Genomic DNA, 19336 nt, shown 5'->3' with positions numbered 1-19336 from the left:
AAAAAGGCCCAGGGGATTCCGGGGAACGAGGAATCGGAGGAATGGTGGATGAAACGGAGCAGCGAACGCTCGAATCGCCCGACTAGCGAGCGATTCGCGTCGACGTCACACCGCAAGGCGGAAGCAACGGACTCGTCGACGTCGGTCTGGAGGAAGGGGGCTGAGGGAGGAGGGTGACCGACGAACAAATGACTAGCGCTGATATACCTATAGGTATACGTTCGAGCGTTGCGTTGAAAGGGAAGAAGCTACAACGCCGAGCGTAGCGCCAGCGTCGACGGCGGCAGCCTTAGCTTCAGCTTCAGCTTCAGCGGCAGCAGCAGGATTTTCGCCGTTCGGTCTCAGTGCGCGCGTAGTCGCCGTGCTGTGAGGTTCTTCGTCGCGTTATTATCGATCGTAGGCGGTTTGAGCGCCTGAACACAGTCGTCGGGGGGGGAACCGCGAAGAAAATGAGATCGATAATAAGTAACTGGCATAGATTTAGCCCTAAGAAACGGACAGAAACTGACCGCTGCTAGTATAGTTAGAAGCTTAATCGAATTTAGAAGTATTCTATGTGTGTCGGAGCTAATGATCCGTAATTTTTATGTGAAGCATAAAGAAAAATGAAAAGAACCGTCACGATAATGATGATGGCCAACTCTCCTCCACCTTCTCCTTCTCCTCATCCTCGATCTTCGCGAAGAGCCTGATGATGTATAACCCCGTTTCTTACATGACACTGTCACGGCTCTTATCGACTGTGTCGCGAGTGACAATTAACATTATGTGCGTGTGTGCGACGACCGTCTGTACATTTTAGGAACAGAAGGAAGGAAAGAAGTAAGATAGAAAAAGAAGAGGAAATTGAGAGAAGGATAATAAATCCGTTTACGATTCTTCTTCCTAAATCCGCATCAATTCCAATTAAGTACATTTGAAAACTTACGCGTTGCGTATTTTGTATACCGTTTTCGAAACGTTTCTCGTAAAATTATTATCATTGTTACTACACTATCGATTACGTTCATTTCGGTCAAGTTTTAACCTACAAGGGTCTCTATTAATAGCAACCTATACCTGTACCACAACGGCGGAATCCCACGTATTTCCTCGCAAAAAAAAGTAAACTCGACAAGATAAATACACGAACCTACCCTACGGGATAAAAATCTTGTGCCGCACATCAATTACGGACTGCCTGTAACAATAATAATAATACAGTCTTTATATACGGAATTTCCAGCAAACGCGATCTGAGTTTCCTAACTTTAATTTTCTATATACTGTTTCCGACTGCTGATGAAAAAATAAACATATAAACCACAGTGCGGAAGTATTTCTGAAGCGGTATTTATATAGAAGGAAAAAAGAAACTTCATTCAAAAAAAATTTAATTCCTTAAAACGGGCGATGAATCTCTTTTTCGAGAAGATGACATATATTGCTGGCGTAATGTAATTCGGAACATTAATAATAATAATAATAATAATAATAATAATAATAATAATAATAGTAATAGTAATAATAAAATTAATGATAATAATAATAATTCTTATTATAAGAACAACAATAACGCTCGTTTGTATAGTAAAATTATATTTGATTAAACATCGACACGAAACGCTACTGCCTCACGTATATACATATTTTAGATAGCTACACGGTAGTGGTGTAATCGAAATAAATCATCACCATATTGTTACACCGATTAATTGGTATCTGTCTATCGTGGTTTTCATCGGTGAGAATTACTAATTTTTCTTCTCTTCATTCTTCTCAAAATCACGTACACAGAAACACAAACACATATACACACACACACACACACACCTGAGTACAACAATACACTGTCTCTTGGAATCGAAAAACCGAAAAAAATAAAACAAAACAATTGATCGTTAAATCTGGAAAGTATTCGTGACGCATGATGCGAGGTTGAACCGCGATGATAAATCTGTAATTATTACGCGCGTCGGTTGCAATAAAAATTATATACATGTACAATACAGTTGAATAATATAATAATAACACTATAAATAGTAAGAATTTTAATAGTATAACGATTGATCGTGCGCAGTTGAAAGTTATCGCGGATGAGAGAATATAATGAAAAAATAAAAAATAAAAAAATAACAATAATACAACAATCAGTATAAGCGGATTATATTTATCGTAACGAAGTCCGTAGTGAAAAATCTCGCTGGTAAAATAACGAACTGGATATTGATAATAATATGTATAATAAAAGTATCCCAAGGTATTGAGGTAAAAAGAATTCTCGTGGAGAATATCGAAGAACCCCGCGTTCGCTTTCGGGCCAGAAACGATAAAGAGGGCACGGATAGTCGGGGGGGTCTGGAAGATGGCGCGAGCTTAACGAGACCGGAAGCGGCTAGTTAGAGGGTAGCAAGTGTCGCGCGAGTCTGAGCGAGTCCGAGCCGCCTCACTCCCACTCGAGAGCTACTCGGAGGCGAGTCGTTGAGTCGTCGGCGGTCCCAAATGTCGCGGGATCCCTACTCTGGCGGGAGCGGCGTTGTCGGTCCCGGAGGGGGTACGCGGTCGCCGCGAAGCGGTCGGAGGGTCGGTGAGCTACCGACGGTCGACCGAAGTCCGTCGCGAAACTACGCGAGCGGTCGGGGCAGCCCGCTGGGTCGTAAGCGGGGCACGCGAAGCGGGAACAACTCGCCGGAGCACCTGGGCTACGGTAGCTACCACCACCACCAGCTGGGGAGTCCGTATTACTCGCGAGACGAGGACCTCGGCAGCCCCGTGATGCTGGAGGAACGGGGGCGGAGCATGTCGACGGGGGGCGGGGGGCATCACAGATCGAGAAGCGCCTCGCGGCCCGCGATGTCGGCCTCGGCCGGTATGTCGGCGAGGTACACTAGCCTCGATCGCGCCTCGGCCGGTATCCTCGATCACGACAGAGAGTTCGTGCCGATTCGCGAACCACGCGAAAGGAGCCGCGAACGCGGCCTGTATCTCGACGACGAGATATACGGGTCCCGGTCCGCTCGCCAGAGTCCCAATCCTCACCTAATGCGCGACGGCGGAAGCTACATTGGCGAACTTCAGCATCAGAATAACGACCTGCAGAGAGAGCTTGGGAACCTTAAGAAGGAACTTGAGCTCACTAATCAGAAACTCGGCAGCTCTATGCACAGCATTAAAACATTCTGGAGCCCCGAACTTAAGAAGGAACGCGCCCTCAGGAAGGAGGAGAGCACCAAGTACAGTCTCATCAACGAACAACTCAAGCTACTCAACTCCGAGAATCAGGTTAGTGGGACGTACGGATGGAACTGGTCCGGCTGTTTTCTGCCGAACTCGCCGCTACTACGACGGCTTGACGGGTAACCGAAGCTACGCAGGAATACCGAATGTAGCTTCGTTCGCCGATCCGTCGGCGCAATATTGAATGTACCTCTGGTTGCCGATCTGACGGCGCGATACTAAACGTAGCTTCGGTTGCCGATCTGACCGCGTTGAGCGGCTTGTGTTTGGCAGAAAACCTCCGATGTATAGTGTTTTTGTAGCTCTTTCACGTTAAGGTGGTTCAAGTAGGAAATTTGAACTTGAATTTTCATCGGTTTTGAAACACGTTGTTATGGGTTTCGTCTCGCAACAACGTAATCGACACGATGAGAAAATTTGTTGTTACCTGCGGTGTTGGTCTACCTGTAAAGAAATGTTAGTTTCCCGTTGAATAATTCACCTTTTTTACGCACACTCTATACCTATTAATAGAGCCAACGTGCGTACTACCACGAGAATCGATTTTACTCCGATACCTATTCTTTTTTCCTCACTCCTTCCGACTTACAGTTTCAGTTTCATTACAAAAAATTCCGAATCTTAGATCGAATAGCTGAATATAATGATATTATTATACACTATGCTTGATCGAAGAATAGATAATGTTCATGAACTTTAGGGTATGTTTGCTACGGTGTAATACAAGTTTGTAGGTATAATGAAACGTATTTCCGTTAGGTTAAAAATTCAGATTTTTTCCGAGACCTTTCGCTTCGGGGTTTGTGAAAAATGTATGCATAATCCTGTTTTAAGATTATACACCACTCCCCCATTTTCACTCAGCTAAATCCATTCTCGTCGCAGCAGCTTCTGATTCTACAAATGTGATGAAATCTCCACTCTGTAACGAAATTATGATAATCTGAGAGAGAGGGGGCGAGGGAGAGGGAGGGAGGGGGAGACTATTTTTTGCTTCTTTCGCCTGTACATAACCGTGCGGAGAAATCGATTTCTAATTACTGATAACCCCGAAGTTGAAGTTCGTAATTTCGTATCACGCTAGAATGTGAACATCGAATTTAGATACTTCAACTATGGAAGGTTCAGGAAATCACCATTATTGCAAAGGAACAAGTTTCATCCTCATATCATTCTTTACCATTCTGTTAATCTCCAGCCAACATTTGTACAAGCTGCAAAAGTGATTACATTAGTTTCCTGTACCATACTTGTCATATTAACGTTTATGCGAATTGAAACCTAATTAATTATCGAAATTCTCTCAGAAGTCTTAAACTCACTTCTAAAGATCACATCAATTCACTTGTACTGTATTATTAAACGCAGTAACGTAAGACGAAAATTGCGGCGCGTGTCATCCACTCGGTTCTCCCTTTCTCTGTGGCATAATTTGAGATTCCTTTTTGTGTCACATTTGCCCGAGAACCATGAATTGAGGACTGTTCGTTACACATACATATCTCGGTTATTCAGCTGCGCTGTATGTTATATTATATAATCTGAACGCGAGAATTGCGAGAATCGTATACAAAAGAATTTTGCCTATATGCATTTGTATAATCTTGTTGAACAATTTCACGCTTGTACAGTTAAATACTTCTATGTATACATGTAGGTAGTTGATCACTTTTTTACGCTGCGCGATTAATCTGCAGCAATTGAACGAAAATCTAGACTACGGAACGTTGAGGCAACTCAGTCTTTAATCAATCTGCCAATCAGACGCGGTGAAAATAATATATTTCCACGAATATTTCTCCAGGGGAAAACTCTGTTGAACTCGACCGTTTTTTCGTGCAGACAAATGCTTCTGGAGTTTTTAAGCTTATTCAAATATTTTTACTTTCAGGCATACGTTGTATCGCAATACATTTGAAGAAATTAAAATTTTTCACCCATCACCGTTTCTCAGAAAAAAATTTCTCACTTTTTTCTTTCCGCTGAAAAATTCCTGTAATTGCATTCTGGTCGAATTCTCCCCCGTTCCTCCATTTGGTGTGGTATTCCGATCTTTTCTTTCATCGAAACAAATCTGAGAAAACTTGGATTCATTCTACATCACAGAGCTTGCGAATAAAGCGTCGATATCCGACGCCCAACCAGCCTTGAGAGTTTCTCCCCGGAGATTTTGTGCGTGGGCAGTTCGCCAGATGAGACTCGCATTTCTGGAGGCCACTGACTCATCCTATACGAATAATTATATCACAGTTAACCTTTCGAAAGATCCGAGAAACCCCTCTATGTTGTATATTATACACAGCTTGGAATTATGCGTACAGTCATTGACCATTTGCAGCTTTTAGCACTTGAAATGTTGTCGAAAATCGCAGATAAAGTGCGACCGGAAATAAAGCGGTGCAAATTTAATTCCTGAAACAACCGTCATCTCGATTCTCCGATTCGATTAACGAATAAGCCCGGAAAATATTATTTTACGTTCATACATGCAAATTACGAATTAAGTCTCGTCGCCGTGGCGCGAAAGTATAAATAATATCGCAGAGAGAACGTCGAATGATTTTCAATGGAATAACCAGCCTAGAGACAAACTTTATTGTGCATAAGATTTTTTATCTCTTCCTTTTGATGTAAAAAATTTATTCCTATTATCATTTTTTCTCCCATATACATCATTTTCCAAGAGTAACATATTACATGTCATTTACTGCAATAAAAACTCTATTATCGACTAGGATTCAACAATTTTGTTATATTTCACTCAATTTATTCGAGATTTTAGAAAAATAGCGCTCCGGAAGTAGCGTACTAGGCGGCACCTTATTGTCAGATGTTGAAAAAGGGGTTTAAAAAAAAAATTAGGTCCAATCTTTCGACCAATACTTTTATTAAACATAGGAAGTTCTGGAGCGAATCTAAAATCTCAATTTCCAATTTTTACCGATACCTCGAGCAATGCCTCACGTGATTGACTGGTTTGTACACCTGATACTTACCTATAAAAATATCGGTCGAGTTCGTTAGTGTCGCTGTTGTTGTTATTATTATCATAATACACGCGTAGCTTTCCTAAAAAGATACCACGCGTTAAGGTTCTTCGGTATGCCCCGCGTATAATCCAACTATGGGAGGTATGTAGGGCGTTTCGTACATATAATCTGCGTATCACCTATAGTACGTGTTTATAGTATGTAGTAGTAACGTGCCGACGCGACGACGACGACGACGATGACGACGACAAGATATTGATTTCCGATAATCGTACTTATACGTTATTCCGACGACGTGTTTCGCTTGAGTAATGCAGTGATTAAGTACGGTAACGATGCAATCAAGTCATCGTCACACACAGCGTCACGACGGGGTTCGCTTCGTCTTTTAACCTCCCTGAAATCATTGCTCCGGTCTTTGCACGCATCTGCATAATGTGGGATAAACTACACTGGTCATTGTGCTGCACGAGAAACGTCGATCGTAAGTAGTATACGTACGTACGTATCGAAAGTTTTCCGTCAAACTAACCGCTGAACGCCAGGAAGTAGGCAACCGAAGCTACATTCCGATACACGTCGCGATACGAAATGTAGCTTTGGTTGCCTACTTGCCGGCGCTTAGCGGTGAGTTTGACGGAAAACTTGCGGTACAGTTGCTATTTTTACACATGTTGGTCACATTTATCAAAAAAAAAGAAAGGAGAAGGGAAAGAGGTGGGGAAAATTTATGCAAATGAAACATCGAACCTCTTGCTTGCCGCCATTTCCCACCGGCCGATATATATTGCCGTGCGTGATGAAGCGCGAACAACGGAACGTAGTGGAAGTCGCACGTGACTTCGTGTATGCATATAACCTACACATACATCCGAAAGCTTATATGTACTAGACGTGCCTTTCCATCTGCGTTAATCCCTGGATTATCAGGTCTAATTCCCACCCATCGACGATGGCCGTCGACATTAGATTTACAGAGTCTCGTTGAATCGACCGTTTTTTGCTTCTTCTTTACCTGCGATTGTGTATAAATGAGTTAATTCTCAGATAACGACGCTCAGCTGCAGCCGGGTTCCGATGATGATCATTTTGCTTATTTTGCTTCTGAAAAAAGAATTCTGTTTGTTCGTTTTTTACCTTGGAATTTTTGAAACGATCGTAAGTAGCCGCAGCTACCCTCTGCGAAAAGATACAAGCTACCCGTGTCAACGTGACAAATTTTTCTTTTCTGTTTACATTCGTTGTAATTCAAACTACCTAAATTCTACAGTCGCAAAACGCGAATAAGAGTAAATAAATTATATACGCGAGAGTGTAATAATCGAGTCGGTAAAGTACGGACGGCCTTCTTTTCTACGCCGTGAATTCTTCTTCTTCTCAAAATAATTTTCAATATCCCGCGGCTTTCGGAAAACTACGCGAGGATTGGCTACGGCACTTCTGACGTCACCACGCTTAGATACTTGACGCGCTACCCGCCATCTTTTGATACTCGCTCAAGGATTCAAATTCGTGCTTGCGTACCGAATGATTGCGAGTCAATCATCTCTCCGTGTCTCCACAGTCTATTGCAAAACGGGCTACTTTCATTGGTCAGAGTAACCGTGACGTTGTTGCGAAAAACGCGCAGCGTTAGGAAAAAATTAATTCGATTGCAGTTTTATCTTGGACACTTGGAAAAAAGTTTACGAGTTAAAGTTGTGTTTTCAGTCTTGTTTTCCCGTGATGAAAGTGGCTTTAATTCTATACAAGTATACATATATATGTACACTTAGTACCGTATTTATTTATTTATTTATTTATTTATTTATATACTTTGCTTTTTCCTTCTTTCGGTCAACAGCTTAACACGTTTATAGGTAAACAATATACATTCATAGAAACTTGCGTATACAGCATGTTTTATATACACTGGGGAAAATCAACAACGTTCGACAGAGGTCGTTCCCTGGCTTATCGAGTATACCTGTATATTTATTTGTATATTATACACACGCGAGAGACGATTAATAAGTTAATTTTCCATCGGTGCTGTTGCTGAATCGCATAGAAGTTAATTTCTGTCACAAACATTTGACAATTTTATGCGAACCACCGCAACAGCAGCAGCTCAGCTGGCAGAAAGTATGCGTTATACACTCGCACACGTAATACGCATTTAATTATTATGATTATTATTATTATTGTGGAAATCCATGATTAAAGCCACTAGCTTTCATTTATATATAATATATATGTATAAAGAAATAAAATAGAATTTAAAGTAATGAAAATTTTTATGATTTGAAATGGAAAATAATTCTTAGATATGACTGTATGAGTAGCGATGTGTGTTTCTTTTTTTTTTTTTTAACTTTGAGACTACTTTTTTTTATGCCATTATATGGTCACTGCAGGCTTTGATAAAAATTCAAAACTGTATAATATGCATGACTCGGCATCGTGTATCGCTGACGATAAAGGTTTCATTCCGGTTTTCGATGTCGAGTATCCGAAGCAGAGTGGGAAGATATACATGCGTGCGTACATAATACATACACACGGAGAGGTTCAACGCATTAGCCTATGAAAGAAAGACACGCATCGGACTCTGTCGTGGTTATAACGGAGAAAGACTGGAAAGGCGTCTATTCACCCTGTGCCCTAAAAATAACTCTAAAAATAGCCAACCCCCGTCTCTCTTTCCCTCTTTCATTCTTTTCCCTCGCGAGCATTTTACTTATATCCAGCTGTTCTACGGAAATCTTCATGATTATATACCTATGTATAGTACACATAACTACTACACCTAATCCAAGGCACGCCAGTTCCTCTCGCTTTACGTCCAATGAAGTAGGAAGTTTGTCATTTTACCCGGTTTTCTTACTTTCTTCTTCTTTTCTCATATCTCATGTTTTTTTTTTATTTTTTATTGTTTTTTCTTTCTCTTCATCAATATTCTCCTCCTTATTTTTCCCGAGTTATTTACAGGCGTGACGAAGTCATTTCCTGCTTCGCAAGCTCCCAGCCTCCGAGTATCAATTATATTATCCACCTATATACATACATAGGTATATACGTATGCATATGTATGCATTGTACTGTATAACGAGCTTGAAAGTATTAATTTTAAACAAATTTTTTTTACTCCTTTTTACTCTCGGCCGTTTTGCGGCCGCCCCGTTTTCACCTCTGACGTGGCGGTGTAACGAGGAAAGAATGGAAATTAATTACCGTAGTTACGCTCCTTCGGCAACAGCAGCGTCAACCTTCCGTCTGAAAATCTTTCTTCTTTTTCTCTTCCCTCCCTCCCCCCAAGCAAATGGCCCACTTTTAAATTTCTCCAAAGTATAAACTTTTCGACACAATTACTCTGCATTGTATTTCACTTCGCGAGATATTTTCAGGATTCGATCATTATTCCCGAATCCTCCTCTCTCAGCACGCACAGAGATAGAAAAACTTTTACAACGAAATACTGAAATTTACGGCCAATTATATCGCCGGAGTTGGAAAAAGTATGTACGAGGATGATATAAAAAGTTGTCGGGAAATTTGAATTTAAAATCGTACGATTGAATCGTTATAGATTTTTGAAGCTTATGGACAGAGACTGTGGTTCTCGAAGTTTCTATTTCGGAATTGATAAATTTTTTTTTTTCGACACATGATTTTCAATAGTTATGGATTTTAAGGAATGATTTTTTTTTTTTACGTAACTCGAGCTTTCGCATCTCCGCGTGATCGGTCATATGCAGCAAACGTATTCGGTATTTCTAAGAATGATTTTCTCCTTTTCTTTTCTCTCATCCGTAATTATACCCAGAAATTAAAAGATCATAAATTTTCGGCAAAAGACGCATATTATAATATTAATATCGTTGGACATCCTGAAGCTCAAAAGATTCTACGATACAATAACATGATCAATAACAAAATCCAGATCGAGCTATCTTTATCGACTGTAAAGTCGAATCATAAAATTATGGTTAGAATTCGAAGGAAATTTAAAAGATGTGTTTTTTTTTCCTTCTACCCAAGGAAAATCTCTATATACCTCTGTAGTAATTTCTATTTGTCAGATTTTTCCGAGGAGGGGGGAAAATAGAATAGAAATTTTTTTTCTTTAACCCAGATGTAACAAGTTCCGAGTAGCAATGATGGCTATGTTTGTAGTAACTAGGGGGTAAAAAATTACATGTTTCAACTCTCGGCTCTCGCCTTTCTCGCGTCGACGCCATCGCTGCAGGCTCGAATACACGGAGACACAAGAGGCTCTCTTTTATATTAACGCATATATATATATTCTCGTCCGGTCTTAAATTTTTTTTCACCCTTTTCCCCACGTGTTTCTTTATTTTTTTTTTCTTTTTCTTCTTTTTCACCGACTTAACTCTTATATCCGTGGTTGGCTGGCTGCAGCTTGGACGAATTATCATGGTTGAATATAAGAGAAACCACTGTTCAACAGCATTCTTTCTTTTTATTCACGATTTTTTGAATCGAGCCCAGAAAAATTTGAGGATCGGAACCGTTTCGGCTTCAAATCATGCAGTTGTTGTAAAACATCGGATTAGTTTGCGTCTTTTCCTTGATTCGATTTTTACCTTCCGATTTCGTCGCCGTGTCGAAACGTTTAACCGATAAAACAATGTCTGCACAGATATTTTGATATACCTATTATAAATCAGTAGAAGGAGAATTTTATGCCCTGTAAATAATGAAAACAAAAAATAAATAAATAAATAAATATCTTCATCCTCATTACATACGAAATGAGGACGTAGACGCGAATTTGTTATGTATTTTCACGCGCATTTTTGGAGGCATGAAATACTTGAACACTTGACGACGAATTCGCCTGATCAGCTATTCGTTTCTTTCAATTGGAGATAACAATAAAAATGAAAATATAACAAAGAGACAAATTGAACGCAGATTCACAATACTAAAATGGAAGTTCGTACGTGACTTTTAACACGTAAATTTAACGTACAGTGTAATCCTGAGTTCTATACCATGAAATATTGAATTGCTGCGGTCATATTCAATCCGCTCGGAGATAAAATAAAACTTGAACATTTTACTCTGCGCATTGTTCGACTAATTCGACGTTATTTATATCCATTTTCAGCTTTTCTCTGAGATTCTTACTCCCGTTCGTTAGATTCCACAAAATCCGGAGCACGCGGATTTGGTAATTAAAAGGCAATGCACGCGTAATTATCTCATTTAAGTAGGCACGTATAATTGTTAGCTAACTTACTTCATATTTTTAAGAATGAAAATACGAAACGCAATTTTGGTCCGGCAATAATAACGACAAGTTTTTCTTTTTTTTTTTTTTTTTTTGAAACAAAATTTGAACCGAGAGTCTGTAGCAACGATAGCAGCAGCAGCAGCAGCAGCAGCAGCACCTAGTTTTCTTCCTCTAGTTATTGATCGAGAAAGAGTTCTCCCAAGTTTATTTTAGAAACACAGTCGCATGTGTGTGCTGACAGGTATATAAGTCATACCTACACCTAAATACGACGGTGAAATGTTGAAGCGGCGAACAAAACCCTCCGCCTTTTGAAAACTGGAGATGCTGGAATTTTACTTTTCAACGCTTCAAATTCTTGAAATTTCTGTTTCATATTCCGCCGCCTGAACTACGTATGATCGAAAGATCTAACGTTATTGGAAATTTTTTATTTCTATTTTTTTTTTTTATCAAATTCTTACGAGTGACGAAAGCTTGCTAAATAAATTAGTAAAACAATTATTATGCGCTTTTCCAATCAGCAGAGATCACTGATGAGTGTATCTTAATAAGTTTGTAACAAAAATTCGTATGTTTTCCTATTTTTCATCTCGAATCTGAATTAGGATGTAAAAAGAAGTTACACTGAATTTGTACTCATATTATTTATACGCGTAGATGATTATTTTAGCTGTAGTCGTTGACATGCGGAGAACGATTGCGGTCTCAAGTCGGAACGTAAATCGATTGGATCGGAAAGGATTGGATCGGAATTTTTCTTTTCTTATTACGCAGATAGAACGTACAACCATCGACGACTGGAACTCGATATAAGAATGATTTATGTACCTTCTGGCATCGTCGTCTCTCCTCAAACCAGAGAATCCGTAATTCTTTCTGTGAATACGTTTCTGGCATTAACGTACATTGGAATAAAGCGAATCTAAGAAAAAACAAGCCGTTTGTAATTTATCAAAAATTACTTATCGATATATAATGTATTAAGCATAACGGATATATGTGTGTAATAAAGACTTTGATACAGTCTATTCGTCGGTAATGATTGCAGAAAGTAATTACGGTTAATTAATTTTTGAGTAACAAAAACCGATTTCTTTATATTTCATTTTCAGTTCGAGTATATCGATGGTTCGGTTTAATAACCAGATTTTCTTAAAGCCATCCTCTCATCTAATCAGCTTTCACATGTTGATTTATACAAACTTTAAAATAGAAGGGGAAAAAACGCGAACATCCTTCTGGGTTTTTGAAAAAAATTTCATCTTCTTTTTCTCGTTCTTAGAGCCCGTACAACTCTAACCAAAAAAATAAACACAGGAATAGTAGTAAGTAAAAAAAGTAAAAGCGAGAGCAAAAAGCAGTGCGTCGTATCGTGATTGCTGCCATTTATACCGACGCTTTGGTTGTATGTGTGCACTATGGTGTATATTATCGATTTCGAAGACGAAGCGGGAAAAAAAATTAAAATAAAAATAAAAATTTAAGCCTCAATTTATCTGCCGCACAGTTGTCACGTTGTTTGCAGTGCCGATCGAACGATAGTTTCCATTGTCAACGCGCGATTGTCGCGTTCAAGTTACTTTTTCCCTATGATCGTTTCGATTGTAACAACATATTGAACGATATTCCTGCTTCTCGTCGTGGCTTTACTTTTTTATACACGTACCTGAAAGAGAATCCAGAGATTTTTTTATCCCAACGATTTATCAACTGCATTTTCATTTGCACTCTCACAGGTCAAAGCTAGAAGAACCATTTGACGCGTGTCGAAGAAAAATCATTGCTTCGCGTTATTAAAATTGTCTGAAATTTGCTAAACCATACGTGCCCAAATTATTCAAAATCCAACTCTTTGAAAGTAATTCTAAAATTTCAAGGCAACGAATTTCGTTTCGATGTTTCGTGAAGCTAACGTTACTTGTTTCAACCCCGTGAAGAATGTTCCTTCCGAATCCCTCCGACATTTTCACTTCTTGCCAAGATCTTTCAGGTTTGGAAAAAAACTGTCACATCTACCTATAAAAAAAATGTTTTTTAGACCAGAACCATGTGATCGGATCCCGTGATGTGTGCAGCTTCTCTCTTCACTTTAAATTCGTGCGTGCTACGGCATGTTTGTAAGTATTCAGCCACTTGTGGTTTTCACGTTGTACTTGAGTCGACTTGGCGTCGTCTGGGACGCATCACGAGGAAACCTCGCGTACTTACATCACGGTATTCTCTTTGGAATCGTTGCGACTCAACTAATTACTACAGTGACGCGATGCGGCTGACATGACGCATGGCTGCTGAATTAATACCAGGCTTCTTTCATTGGTTGCCTACTTGCCGCTTGCTATTATTGTACCTTTGTCATTTATCTTGGAGATTCGTCTTTTTTTTATATCTGTCTCTTACGCAGTCTCAGCGATGCCTTGGAATTTCAGGCTTGGATCTTCAACCGGGCTTTGCGATTGGTCGGAAATGAACTTCGAGAACAAACTTTGGTGAAAATTATTCTCAACCTTTATCCGAGGTGAAAACTTGAGCTAAAAAAAAGTCGGAAGATGGTAAAAAATCGCCAACATATTCCTTTGTATACATAAATCAAGGACTGAGGACATGTGAAATCATTCGTACAATTTTACTACTTTTCTTTCGGTGCAGCAGATTGTTTATACTTGGTTTATTTATTCTCTATTCTTTTCAACACCGTTGCGTATGTAGAATATATATTATGCTTATATGTATATTCTCTGCGTAGAAACGCACGTGGCGTCGTTAATCTTGGCGTATTATATAAATGCGCGAGTCTCACATCACGTGTAAATTCAAGACGCAACTTCCCTCGAGAAATTAACACTTAGCAACACATAAGCGTGAGTTTTCGGTCCCTGCAGTGGTGAATTGCGTTTTCTTCTCAACCTTTCACGACACATCGATTTGGAAAGGTGAAAAACGATCCAAGTATGCATAATAAAAGTAGAAACAATTGAGTTTCCAAATTTGAGAAAAAGTTACGACTGGTCATGTCATTTCGACAGGTCGTCCGTTGAAAATTTAAAAATCTGCGGAACTCGCAGTTGTCTTTATCGTAATTACACAGCTGACAAATCGTGTTCGACATCGCGAATTTGGTGTTTAAGCAACTCACGGCTAACTCACGTCGATACGATATTTCCACAAGGCTTCACGCGGCAACTGGAGTACCGATTTTATAACCCGCTGCGCCTTCTTTCCTTCTTTCCTTCCTTCCTTCCTTCATTGGTTGGTTGCTCTAATCTCACGCGAAAATCTCGCCAGCATAATCGTTGCTGCCGTTGCAGTTACAGCGACAATCTGTAAATCGACGAATGAAATTACTTTTGCTCGAAAGAGGAACAATATTCCCGCGATATGGGTTTGAAGGAGGGAAGGTTGTTTAATATTTTTACCCTCCGCGTATCGACTCCGTTGAAATTTTGTCTTCCGCGCACTTATAAATGCTTTGCAATATTCCACTTGACAAAACAATAGAATCGGACGAATAACAGTATACCTACCACTTGAGTTTAATCATTTTGAACGTCTCTCTCTCTCTCTCTCTGTCTCTCTCTCTCTGAACTTCTTCACTGTTCGCTTCACTGAACTCTGCTCAGTTGGGCAGTGGCTCGTTTATTTCCCGTATCTTCATCCTTTCTCAAGATTATCGATTCACCCATCCTCCCGTTCGTTTCTAAGCCCGAACCGTTGCACGCAGGGTACATAATTAAATAATCGACTGTCGCTTAATCTCTTACATAAATGTATCTCGTACAATAAACTTTACTGTTATACGTATAATTATTATACGACAGAGTCGAGGGGAGGATATCAACGATGTGTTATTTTTCAGAAATACACTCACGTCACACTTGTAGTAATATTCTTGTGCAATTTTTGTGAACCAGTATAATTTGATTGATTATGATTTGCCTGTATTCAAATTTCTTCTACGCTTCTATTTTTGCCTATTTAGAAGTCACACTCATACATTCATACACGTATAACAATTTCCATGTAGAAACGTGAATATTCTTTTCCTTGTGCGCAATTTACTCCATACCGACGATGCATGGCTGGTGTGTATACGGAGAAAGAGTTTTACGTCTACGAGGATGAGGATGAGGATGAGGACGAGCTAGAGGAGTAGGAAGAGGGGGCGGAAATTGAGCGACGCTTTACGTGTTGGAAAGGGAGACAAAATAGGAGAATGTATACAGGTATTTGTGTAGCTATACGTATATCTAAAATAGAATGAGGAGGAGAAGGTGGAGGAGGTGGAGAGAATCCTGGAGAGGAGAGTAGCCCTTCTATACCTGACGATGGTGATGGTGGTGGTGGTGGTGGTGGTGTCTACACAACGTGTATAACCGATCCATCCGCCTACGCAAACCGCCCACCATTACTACCGCCATTGCAGAGCACCTGGACGTCGTCGATGTAGAGGAACACAGGAACACAGGAAGAAGAGCACGTCCGCGGGGTGGGAAGGAAGGGAATTCCACTATCCCCGACGAATGTCGTATAGTAGCGAACTCTCGACTGGCGTGAGTATCAGAACCCGAGGTGGAGGAAGAGAGGAACGTGGCTCAGGCGTAGGGCTCTTCGTCGTCCGCTCGATAACTGCTCCCTCCGCCATCATCCTCGTCTCTCTGGCACCCCTCGCTCACCGTTTCAACCCCTCGCCTCTCCTCTTCGATCGCTTATCCCGCCTAAACTCTCTCACTCTTTCAATCTCTCTCTTTCTCTCTCCCGCTCTACTTTTTTCTTCATCGTTCTCTCTCCACAGCCCCACCAACGAAACGTATCACAAGGTTGGAGTTGGTAAAGTTGGGGTAACGAAACCTCAGAGGCACCTACAATCGTCATTGCGAAATGTTGGAACGACTATCGAGGTGTTGGCTTTCCAAAATCTATTTGGTATGTTCTTGGTTTTTATGATTTTATGATGTTATGATGCTCTGGACAATCGTAATGGTCAGATGTTACGATTGTTACCAACTTTGTTCTCGTTTTATAACTGTGCGGATTGTTTGACGATTTTTACAGTTGTTAATTGGCCGTAAGAGATATTAATCTCGAAAGAACGTGATGTGGCTTTAATTTGATGACATATTTGATTCAAGGATGTATGGAACGTGCAATTGTTGAACAAAAGTACCTGTTGTTGAAAGATATAGATTTTTTTCTTCAAAAAACTTCGTTAATCGTAGCCGCAAATCACGCTATGGTACAATTTTTCGAAAACCGTTGTCTGCTCTTTTCATAACATTCATTGATTCGATCATATTCCAATTTTGAATTGCCTAAGAATTTGGGTCCATTTTTAGGATGAATTCTAGGCTTGTTTGAAATTCAGTATTAAACCGGGCTGATTGTTAAGCTGAGGCTGCCATGCAGGGAACTTTTCTTTCTATGTTTCGTTACTTAAATGCTACCACAACTACCTTCAATGTCATCGTAAATTGTCATCGACAATGGACAGTGTTTGTACTTGATAACAGTGGCCAGCTTACCTGAATTCGAGCAGATAAACCCAAGGATAACACTGCTCGATGATCTTGTCAATGACTACGACTGTAGGTCGTTGTAGAACTGATCGTGTGTCAGGAACTAGCGAAAAGAGATGTGCCGGAACCATGAGAACTTGAAACTAGAGTAAACGGACATTGCTGACCATTTTTCGATACAGGAACCACTCGTTACCCAAGTTATCCTTGTATGATCGTTTCGGTTTTAAAAGACACGCGGACGACGAAAGAGGAATAAAAATTTCACGTCGCTTTTATTACTTCACACTCCTGATACAAGTTAGATAGACTCATATCTATATTGTATAATGTATCTTGATGGGATCAATCAAGTATGGTCAAAGTTATCCGTACATCGAAAAGGTATACTTATTGTTCAGACTGGAAGAACTTCAAGCATATATTTGACAAACGGTCTCCATCGGATTACGATCTGTGTTATAACGAAGTATATAACAAAGATAAACGTCAAATTGACTCGAAAAATGGGAAAGTATCTGAATCATCACCGTGATATTCTGAAAGTTGTCAAGTTTTCAATCTTCCGAGTATATCGTCAAGATTCTTTCCTCATTGTCAGTTTTCGGCTCAAAAGTTAAGCTCCAATGTTACATTCGATGAAAGTTTGGAAAAATGGAGTCAGTAAAAACGGCTTCCTGAACCCGGAATTCGAGACACTCGCGCACCGGTGAATATGGTAAACAGTCAGGGTGACGCTGCGATAAATCGTGAAACAAGTCGACTACGTTGGTTCATTACAGGTACAAGGCCCAGATATGATCTAAGTCTTGGAGAGTCAAGGCTTTCGGAATCGGGTAGGGCGCGATTTTGATCTCTGCTTGATTTCTCGCCTGCCGATGCAGGCTTGGCTCAATTCTACACCAAGTAGGAACTTTAGTTGCGCCCTGGGTGGGAGGCCAAATCCCCCCTTGCTCGGATGCCGATATCGACCCTCCAGGGCCGACTGCTCCATCCATCCATCCATCCATCCGTACCCTGCGGAAAAGCCGTGTGACGCGGGCATGTTTCGCCCTTTCACAACCGGCGAGCTTGCGGGATCTCATTCATGAAGTTTGACCCACCACCCCCTTGTCCTTTTACTCCTCCTTCACTGGCTCTTCCTTGTTTACTCCAACGGCCATAGCTGTGATCTTCGAGACCATTTTCTTCCACCTTTTCTCTCTCTCTCTCTCTCTCTCTCTCTGTGTACCCTTGCTCTTACCCTTTATACCCTTATTTTCTTGCTATTATTCTACCACAGTTTCTTCTAGACCTTCATCTCTTTGATTAAACGAAGGTTTACCGAATCTAAAGGTGTCGTCTGTCTTTCCCTGAAACTCTCTCGTTCTCGCTTTTGCCTCTTAGGTATTGTACGCTTATTGTGAGAGAAATTTTTAGTTCCGGTTACCGCTCAGTCCTTAACTATTTTCATTTTTTACCACAATCGAAAAATACAGTTCGAGGTAGAAAATGAAAATTAGTTTTCCAGCTGTTACTACACTCTTGCTATATTTTCTTGTAACCGTTGCCGAAATTTAATGCTCGTGCGACAATAAATTGACGTTAAAGCCTTGTTCAACTAAAAAAGTAGAGTAAACCTCAGAAACTGATTTCGCGTTGCAATAACCAAAAAAGGATCGACGATAGCGCAAAATGGTTTCGTGTACCTCGTTTTTCGTAATTCCAACGATATTCAAACAGTTTTATTAACGATACCTGTTTTACTCAATTTTTCTAGTTGCTATAAAAAATGAAATTTTTCACAGTGTATAATTCGCGGAGTACCCATAACCGATGAACCCACTGTTCGTAAGGTTTATATCCACATCTGTCGATCGCGTTCAATTCTATGCTCTAGATCTTTTCAACTTTCTTTCCTTTCTTTTCAACTTCTTTCATTCTTTCCGGTCTTTAAAATTATACACCGAAAGTCTTTTGTCCAATTAATCGTCGACGGTGATTTCCAATTTCCAATCGCCTCGTTTAACGCTTATTCACTATTTGTATACCTATGTATACCTACTACCAACTCGTCATATTCGCAATTCGTATCCCGTTAGTTGGGATGAACGTCGATCGTATTTCCTGAGCTCTGAGGAAGCTTTACAGCAATATGCTCTATACGACTGTGGAATGCTAATGTGAAAACTCCGAGGTATGTTTAGCTTCTCGCATATATATTATAACTCGTGATAAGAAAATAAGAAAATATTGCCGAAATATGCTAATTTTTAAAGTGATTTTTCACTTGTTATCGGATTATATTCTACGCAAATCCTTCTCGCCAGTTTTGTTTTATTATTATTATTTTTTCATTTCGTACAGATTTTGTTTATAAATGGAATGCCTTTTGTTTA

The 19336-nt window shown here is 40.1% G+C and overlaps 1 protein-coding gene across 7 annotated transcripts in view; it reads left to right on the top strand.

Moving 5' to 3' along the window:
* Positions 1–224: 224 nt before the first annotated feature.
* Positions 225–19336, top strand: part of LOC124297578 (trichohyalin) — a 73133-nt gene continuing 54021 nt past the window's right edge. For 3 of the 7 annotated variants that reach the window (XM_046748963.1, XM_046749085.1, XM_046749039.1), the window contains exon 1: positions 232–3261. In XM_046748963.1, the coding sequence (XP_046604919.1) occupies positions 2482–3261 (780 nt within the window). In that variant the 5' untranslated portion in view covers positions 232–2481. Of the gene's footprint in view, positions 3262–19336 lie in introns of all 7 variants that reach the window. The other 4 variants (XM_046749146.1, XM_046749222.1, XM_046748797.1 and 1 more) reach the window with 4 other exon arrangements.

Source organism: Neodiprion virginianus, chromosome 1 (genome assembly GCF_021901495.1).
Source record: "Neodiprion virginianus isolate iyNeoVirg1 chromosome 1, iyNeoVirg1.1, whole genome shotgun sequence".
In the NCBI taxonomy this organism is placed as follows: Eukaryota; Metazoa; Arthropoda; class Insecta; order Hymenoptera; family Diprionidae; genus Neodiprion; species Neodiprion virginianus.
The sequence above is the reverse complement of the archived record's forward strand: the minus strand, read 5'-3'. Positions and strand labels throughout refer to the sequence as shown.